General features: G+C 37.6%; 1 protein-coding gene across 1 annotated transcript in view; it reads left to right on the top strand.

Moving 5' to 3' along the window:
• Nucleotides 1–9,406, top strand: part of IMPA2 (inositol monophosphatase 2) — a 15,966-nt gene extending 6,560 nt beyond the window's left edge. The window contains exons 3-8 of the mRNA XM_009646225.2: nt 455–559; nt 1,926–1,971; nt 4,314–4,422; nt 7,926–8,034; nt 8,206–8,357; nt 9,220–9,406. Coding sequence (XP_009644520.1) covers nt 455–559; nt 1,926–1,971; nt 4,314–4,422; nt 7,926–8,034; nt 8,206–8,357; nt 9,220–9,335 — 637 coding nt within the window. The 3' untranslated portion in view covers nt 9,336–9,406. The remainder of the gene's footprint in view (nt 1–454; nt 560–1,925; nt 1,972–4,313; nt 4,423–7,925; nt 8,035–8,205; nt 8,358–9,219) is intronic.
• Nucleotides 9,407–9,412: the final 6 nt, after the last annotated feature.

The following is a 9,412-nucleotide window of genomic DNA, read 5'->3' as shown; positions in this document are numbered from 1 at the left end:
TGACTGAATTTGACTGCAAAAGAGAAGCAGCTACAGTTCGCAGTTTATATTACTTACTGCAAGAGACAGGCCGAACCCATAAAATTACATTCTGCATAAAAAAGCCTTCTTCTAGAGTTCCAGGTATGCCAGTTCAGCTTCATTTCTGCATTCATTTTCGTGACTTTCTTAATGGTATATTGGGAAAGTGAACATAAATGGAGTTCTTTTTTACCATGTAAAATAGTATGCTATAAATTTGAGAACGCTCCTTCAAAGTTTCTGTGAAAGTTTTCCATTCCCAAATGAAAAAAGCAATATGTGTGTTTATACATACATATACATTTATACAAAAAAGAGTGTGTGTGTATAAATGAAGTATCTCTTCAAAAACAGAAAGATGGCGTTTGACTTTCCAAGTCACATACCTAAGCCAGTTTTCTGGAACACTTGTTTTACTCCACACCAAATGCAGGTTTATTGCAGAAGAATCCACTGCTGCTGGTTCGAAATGTGTCCTCACCGACAGTCCGACCTGGATTATTGACCCTGTTGATGGAACGTGCAACTTTGTGCACAGGTAAGCAGACAGTGAACTGGGAAGTACATAAAAAAGCGAAATGTAGCTTCTCACAAATCCTCCCTTCTGCTTAAAGGTGTTTCACTGTGGTAGATTTGTTCCTTTGACTCATAAGCAGGAGTCATGCCTTTATCTTTTTGTACCTTGCGTAGTATATCTGAGGGAGTGTGTGTTTTTGCTGGAGAGAGCTCCATACTGTTATCTAAAGGTAAACTGAAGTTTCTGCTGATTGCTTAATGACCCAAAGCTCTTGACTCACAGCTCATTATAACCGCACATTAACGTGCAGAGACTTGAGCTGAACTGGAGGAACAAGGCTGTGCTATGATGACACTTGGCCTAACGCCTTATGTGGTTGTTACACATTCCTTTTAGTAGTGGTGCTTTCTCCCTTTCAAATACAAATGCTTCATTTTTCCTGGGAAGTACAACCACTGCACATATGTAGAGTGGAACTGAAAACTAAGTTGTACATAGGTACTGGTTTTAAATTTCTATAATACCTCTCTGCACAAAGAATCTAGGGATCGTTACTGCAAAAATGCAAAAGTTTGATTCATCAGTTGGGTGCTAGGAGTTGTAAACTAATGACTATTCATAATGCTTCTGCTTAAAAACCTTAAATATGTTCTGCATTATAGCTAGTGTCTTTAACATAACTGCAGTTATCATTACAAAAAAAAAAAAAAAAAAGCATTTCCTTGGCTTTGGTGCAATTACATAGAATTCAAGGGGAGGTGGGAGGGGTGTCATGTGCTGGTGCTTCATGCAGTTAAGTGAAATTTTCTCTTTCTAGCAGTATTTTTTGACCTTTACAGCCCTTTTTAAAACATGTTTTTAAGAACTGAATTTATTTCATTGTTTATAATGCAGTAATTATACTTTAGTCAAAAGGACCGAATTAAACACATGATCATCGCTTTGACAAAAGAGAGGGTAGAGGAACTGGTTTCTCCTCACGTTGATGTCAGCAGCAAGGTATCTCCATGCTGCTGAATTGCTGTCCCAGATGCTTGAACAAAATATGCTTTTAAAAGTGATGACTTGTTATCACAACATTAATGATTTTATACTGGATAATTCAATTACATCCAAGCAAAAAGATAACTAAAATATACATGTTCAGTATAAAAATCCTGATATATTAATGTGTTTATTTCTTGCCTTCTCCAATATTAAATTACATTTTTAAAGGAACTGACAACGTTAAAGAGGCTGACAAAGGAGAAATAGTACAGTGTCAAGAGCATTTTGACACAAGTAAAATCACAGAGCTCCATGTGGGGTTGTGTTGCCTAAGGGAGTTGCATAAGGAGTAAATTGAGAGATTTTTCATCAGTAATACTTCATTTCTTAATTTTCACAGATTTCCAACAGTGGCAGTGAGCATTGGATTTGCTGTTAACAAAGAGGTATGAAGTATGTTCTTTAAGATGGGTACCAGAGAGCTGGTTAGGAGCCCTAAAACCATGTGGGAACTTTAAATAAAATAATTTTTATTAAAAAATCAGCCACTACTCAGGTTTTTCCATGCTTTTTAAATGCATTTGATCATACTCAACTACTCTAAAATCACAGTCCTGCAAAACTTACTTACGCAAACTGGCAATTACAAGACAATTCTTACAAATTATTATAAATATTATAGGATTTATATGGGGGAAAAAGGGAGTACTGGTATGAGCAAGGTTTTGTAAGACAAAACCATAATGAGTTAAATATAGTGCTGCCTATTCATAATTTAAACATGTCTCTCAGTGCTCCTATGTTGTTGTTATTATTGCTTCTTTCCTGCTAGCAGTAGCTGTGAAAGCTAACTGCTGCTATGAGGCAACTCAGAACTGATTTCTATGAAGAGTGCAAAATTATGGGCCTAGTTCATTTAATCTGCCTTTGTGGTTTTCTTAACATGGTAGAATAACTCTATTTGCCACATGAGAGTTTGATTACGGGGGAAAAAAAAAGCATCTAGCCTTCATATGTGCCATTTTGAGTTTCCTAGCTATACTCGTTCATGCTAGTGCCTTTTCTCCAGATGTTGCCAGTTTACAGTTTGATATATACAGAAGAAATAGCTATTCAAATTGCCGAGGAATGTGCCTCTCTCAGCCTAATTCCACGATCTTAAGTATATGTATAGCTTTAAGTGAAGCCAGCAAGAATTCTGTGCAATAACAACATAGTTTTCAGATGTGCTAGTAGTGGCTCTTACTGATTTAAGCAGAATCATGTTATGTACTTCTCTAGTTAGTTTTCAATCATGGAAACTGCAGAGAAACACTTCCATGCTTTTCTGAAGTTTATTCATTCCCAAAGGTCCTTTTGAATATTACATCTTATTACCAGACAGCTTTCTCTAATATTTATGTTTTCTAGAACACCATCCTGATTTTGATGCTGCATATTTTGGGTTATGTAAACTAAACAAAGCTGAAACAAAAATAAACAATGATGTTAAATCTCCCTCAGTAAACAAATGGGAAAAGCAGAAAAAAGTAGTAAGCTGAAAAGGAGCCAAAGAACACACACAGGGGAACTGGCCTGAATGTAAGCCTGGAACAGTACTGAAGAAATTCATGCAGATGTCTTCAGGGACAGAGTCTATTAATAGTGTGTTCCTCAAAAAAACCCACTGGTTTAGATGGGACCTCAGGGTAGGGAGCGAGGACAGTCTATTCCCTTTGAATTATCTCTGATGAAGACTTTTGATTATTCACATTGAATGGAGAAGGGCGGCAGGAAAAGATTTGGAGTCTAGAATCTATGAGATGTTTTCTCAACCTTGATGCCAAATTCTGTGACCTTGGGCACGTCACTTAATTTTTGTGTATCTGTCCACCCCTAAGTAAAATATTGCTAGTAGTACTCATCTAGGGGTGATTTTAGGAGCTGATCACTGAAGTTTGTAAAGTGTAAATTAAAAAGTAAATTACCTATTAAAGTAATGGAAATATTAAATACCTTGGGTTTAAACCAAGGGTCAAATTCTGACCCTCTTCTCACTGGTAAACAGATACTCCCACAAAAATTCAAGTGTTGCTCATTCTCAAGCTTTCATTGAGGGTCACAATATTTGGTATTTCTCTTCGAACTCATTCTCTTGGAGTTGTGTGACTTCATGAGATTCTCACTTTTATGTGTAAACAAAAGGATTTTGCAGAGAAACGTTTGAACAAGTGACTGGAGTGTACTGCTTTGGTTGAAAAGGCTGGCAAATTAAATGCATCATGAAAGGTGAAGTGCATACAAAAGCATCCACTGTTAATAAGCAGTGTGCCATGACTTCTGAGTTTGGATGCCTGACTGATCATACCTATGTATTTGGGGCTGCAAATCTTCAGGGTCCAGCTGAAGTCAGTGGGATTACTCATAGGTGTAACTGCTCTCCAGTGAAAGTAAAGCATTCAGAATCTGGCCTTAGAGGACTTGCATACTTTCAACAAAAACATACAGTTGAATTTGAAATCAACTTAGCATTTAATCCATTCTTATGTGAATACAAACAAGCTGCAAGTAAGGGCTTAGAAGATCATGAACAGATTGCATTAACTTCTTTTTATAAACTGAATTTTATGTGACCTATATCTCAATATCAGAGTAATAGTGAAATTATTCCAGTTTATTAGCATCAATATAATCTTTGATTACATGTACCAATTAAAATATTGCTGATCTTTCTGCCATTAGTAGTTGTTTATATTTATGATGAGTAATTTGAGTTGCATTCATTTCTTTCCTTTTCAAAATCTTAAAGCTTGAATTTGGTGTAATTTACCACTGCACTGAAGAACGATTATACACTGGTAGAAGAGGTCAAGGGGCATTTTGTAATGACAAAAGGCTTCAGGTATCAAAAGAGACAGGTTGGTCTAGATTTTGTTAGAACTCTAAAAGGAATATGTTAATTTTGTTTCAGAGTTGTTGCAAATCATCATTAGGATAATGAACATCATTATCCTGATGGAAAGTATTTCACCTGCATGATAATTTTGTTGTTATGTGTTTGTTTTTTCTGAAAAATCACAACTTTCCTCATTTTCTTTTAAAACTATACATCTGAATATGAATTATTTAAATAATCCTGAATTATTTTGCTTCATAACCATTATTTAAAATAAGGAAGAATGAGTAGATTCACCAGTTTCATTCCAGCTGTACACTGGCATAACTTTTTATGAGCAAGATGCAATGGGAATGGTGAATCAAATTCAGAGTACTATGGAGGCTGTTATTCATTTGTTTTCCAATAAACTTGTATGTCATAAAGTGTATTCTGTCTGTAGGCATACATGCTAATGGTAAACTAAAGGATGCATGCTTCATTAGGGGGTCTTTAACATCTTGGTTTTGTGTGGTGAGGTATGTTTCAACATACCAATAGCTAGCAACACTTAGTCAATGCTTTAAGGGAATTCTTTTATTGGTAAACCAAGTCATAGATCTGTCTGTTTACCTAATTATAATAGATGTGTGTAGAGAAGTTTTTTTTTAATCAATCAAAATGCAGAGGAAAACATAATACACAGTTGTAGACAGAAGCAGACATGTGCCAAAGATGTTCATCATTGCACACAGGAGATGGTAAAAATTTTACCCCCAAGAGAGATTTCATTAACTTGAAACACAGTAAGTTCAAGCAATATAACGTACAGATTTGTTCTAATGCCCCAAGCAGACGCTGCATCAAAACTTCCCTGAAATTTGGGAAGTTTGGCTATTCACCTAAATTAATAGTGAGCTGGGGTCTCCCTGTTTGGAGAGATGGAGCAAATTGTAAAGTTAGTGACCCCTAAGATATTAATCCTTGATTATATGTTGCATTTTTTGTCAGTGCTCCAATATCTCATATTCCACAAAAGCCCATGCTGGCAGAGACTGTTAGGAAAAGCTAGGGGTGCTACCAGTTGGGCTGGCTGAGCCGCTCTTGAAATGGCCTCACTTGCTTTTGTAGTCAGGGAGTTCTGGTTTCCAGTTGAGCAAGGAACAGTTTTGGCACATGCCACTTTTGTCCTCCTTTCTTGGACATCCAGTCTATGTGGGCATAGTGTAGAACATAGCAAGGGACGTGGACCTTCTCTTCTTCCAAATGCTGTGAAATTTTCCTGTGTTTTGAGAGGCATCATTCAGTGGTGGGCAATTTCACCAGTGAAGATGAATCTTCTTTAGTCTCACTCCTACTGATGTTTTAAGTGTGTATAAAATCACAGTTGCTCTTTTCCTGTAAGTGAAATAAGCCAACCCCGGAACAGAGAGCGCGTTTCCCTGTACCTACCACTGGAACTTAAGTAGACTTCACCAATGCATGATGTGTTGGAGATCTAGGCTGTCATGTTACTTCATGCCTTTTATTTTCAGGAAACGTGACTGTTGTATAACATTGATCGACGCTATACATTCATTGTTCAGATTTAATCTTTTGAAATCACAGTCCAGGCAAACACTGTTCTTTGTCAATGCCAAATTTTGTAGAGGTCTGGTATGGGAGTCCAGGAAGTCAGGACACACCTAAATGGAGGATCCATCTTCCCTTTGATCTTGAGTGATACTTTCTTCTCATACTTAGATTCAGGATCAGGCCTTACATGTGCTAATATTGTAAGTGTATTTTCTTTTTTTAATCTTCTGTGGTGAACAGAATTGGTCTTTTCCTCAAGAATCTATCCATATCACTGTTAAATCTCTTCTACCAAGCCTCCTTATTTTTCTGGCCCTTATCAGAGTGAGTAGTCAGTAAATTTTCTCTTGTACCTTGAATTCCTGAAACCCCATCGAGTCTAGTGATCAACCAGCTTCTTTTCCTAAGCAGAGACCTCCTTCTTCCTTGCCTTAGTCTCTTCATCCAATTTCTACCTGTAGCCTTGATGAAAATTGAAAAGATCCTTTTATGCATTAGAAATATATTTAATAACTCAAAAGAACAACTGTCTTAGTCATGACCAGCTATGAGTGGTGTGGTGTGAATGCTTGGTGCATTTCAGCAATGAGGCATGCATTAAATGTTCTGTAATTATAAATTGGGTCTGTTATGCAAAAAGATCTAAGGCAGATTGCTTTCACCATCCAGAGTTTTCAGTGGTGGCTAAACAACGAATACCCCGCAGCGTGCCTGGATTGGTGTTTCTATATTCTAATGCAGTAATTTAAAAAGTGGTTGTTAAATCTATGTTAAGCTTTGTGATACCCTGTAACTTTTAATCTAATTACATACCTGTTACTCACCAACCATTTACCGCATTGCTTGAATCCGTAAAGTTCCTCTGCAATACTAAATTCGTTGGTAGCCTGTTTAATTAAATGGTGTCTCACTACAGCCTAATTTGCTTTTGAAAACCTCCTTGCTAGTTCTGCTAAGAATTTTCAACTTATGCAATTAGCCGTAATAACCAGGTAGACATTCCCTATCTGAACACCTAGCCTTTAACCCAGGGTAGAAGGTGACACCTGACACTTGGGCATAGCCTAGTTTGGAAGTAATCAACTGCTAAACCTTTGAGTTTTGTCATATCTTTAACGCCTCCAAGTTCAGCTGGCACAGCAGAAGCAGGGATGCTTGGCATTTCATCAACCATCACCTACATTGGCACACGCTTGTTATATACTAGCAATATTCAGATCTCACGTGAGGACTACTTCAGCACCTTGGAAGTCACTGTGAGTCTCTCCTTTGACTGTATGTACACAAGGCTGATCCTCATCCGCTGTAGGTCAGAATTGCCCTTGCCAAACACAATACAAATATAACATTCATATCTTATTATTAATTAAGATACTGCTTTAGTTCATGACAAGAAAGCATTTTTTTCAGTCATAAGGCGTCTCCAGTCTTTGAAATGTCAGAATGAAAGGGAGCTTTTACCGGGTGACTGGTGATTTAGGCAGAAACTTTTCTTTCCTCTTACTGTATTCCCAAACATTTATAATTTGTTAAAAAATTACATTGACGTTGCCTATTCAAGAATGATCTTGTTTTCAAATATGATTAGATTTGCATCATTAATAGTTACTAGGTCACTGGATTATTTTTAGTTGACTGCTAATGTTAGTGAATTTGCCAAAAGGTGACCGGTCAATGAAATAAAACAATGTATGAAAAGAGAAGAAATGTAAGAATGCATTCTTCTTTTTAATCTTCCTGTTCTTCTTTTTTTTAAAGTGTGTTTAGATCAGACCATCTGATATCAGAAATCTAGTCTTGCTTGAATTTTTATGCAAAGTTGTCTGTTGTCCTTTGAAAGAGTTTGGGGTAAAAGAAGGGACATGAAAATTATTTTTCTGTGAAAAGTCCATTAGTGTTTAATTTAAAAACAAATTTTCAGAATCTGTCTGGAAGCTGTTGAATTAATGGAAACAACTACCTACATTGCAGATATCTCGAAGGCGTTAATTTTAACAGAAATTGGTCCAAAACGTGACCCTGCAACTTTGAAATTGTTCCTTGGTAACATTGAGAGATTGCTGAAGGCCCAAGCACACGGGTAAGATACTTTACAATATATGTCTCACATTTGTGACCAAAAGTCATTTAAAAAAAAAAAACACAACAGAAACAAACAAGCGCATTGCACATTTTGCAATCTTGGCATGTAGGTTGAAATCAAAGGTATTTTCTGCTTTATGTCACTATGTCCCCTTCTCGCGGGGTTTAGGGTCCGTGTCATTGGGAGCTCAACCCTGGCTCTGTGCCATTTGGCATCCGGCGCTGCAGATGCCTATTACCAGTTTGGGTTACACTGCTGGGACTTGGCAGCGGCGACTGTCATTATTAGAGAGGCGGGTGGCACTGTGATAGACACTTCAGGTGAGTAAAATATCCTTGTTTTCATTGACTTTTGGGGGACTGGGTGGCTATTTCGGGGCAACTTGTGTTACCTCAGCACAGTCCTCCTCCTGTGGCGCGCTCTCATTTCTAGCAATATTCTGTAGAAATGTCTGTGCTCTCCACGAGATTCTGGCTGGTTATTTGTAACACACTGATGTAATTCCAGCCTGGGGTTTCATCACATCAAAGGTCTTCTGAGTCAAACTGTATTTCCATGACTTTGAGTCATTCCTTCAAAGCATCAGATTTACAGTAAAGAACTAGCCCAGGAGATCGGTAGATATGCTCAGACTCCAAACAGATTTCAGCAGAGACAGCCTCCCAAGAAAGCTGGACTCTCAGGTACATGTCTGAACATGTATGACTGGGAAATACTCAGAGGGAGTAAAGGATAGCACAGTCTCCGGATTATTATTTTATTCATTTAGATGGTACACATCTCGGAGCAATGGTTTACTGGTGGCCAGTATGTGGATACTGTGGAAAGATACTGTGGATTAAGAAGAAGGGTATGGTGACTGAACTGATTTCTGGTTTATCCCTTCCTGTTGCTAGAAGAAGGGAATATTGCATTTATTGTTGGATAGTGAACAAATCTAGACATTTGCTACTTTTGTTGCATACTTTGGCACTGTATCTAGAATTTTCTGAAGTCATTTGTTGCCGAAGATTTCCAGATAGGGGTTGCTGAATTAGGCTGTCCTTCCCACCCCAAAAGGAGCTACATGTGAAGTTGTTTCAGTGTTTTGGAACCTATCTAATTACAGCATGGTTTATATTTAAGAATACATTGCCTTTTTACATCACCTAAGACAGTTTTTATCAATCCTTTTGTCCTCAGGGGGACCTCTGGATCTTATGTCCTGCCGAGTGATTGCTGCGGGCACCAGAGAGATGGCTATGCTCATAGCTCAGGAAATACAAACTATTCACTACAGACGGGATGATGAAAATTAAATAATTATAATATGGAGTCTGCCCTCCTGAACTACGTAACTTTTGCAAGACGAGTGGCTTAAAGGGTACGTGATTTC

This window comes from Egretta garzetta, unplaced genomic scaffold (genome assembly GCF_000687185.1).
Source record: "Egretta garzetta isolate BGI_Z169 unplaced genomic scaffold, ASM68718v1 scaffold259, whole genome shotgun sequence".
NCBI lineage: Eukaryota > Metazoa > Chordata > Aves > Pelecaniformes > Ardeidae > Egretta > Egretta garzetta.
This window is presented reverse-complemented; position numbering and strand designations above follow the sequence as displayed.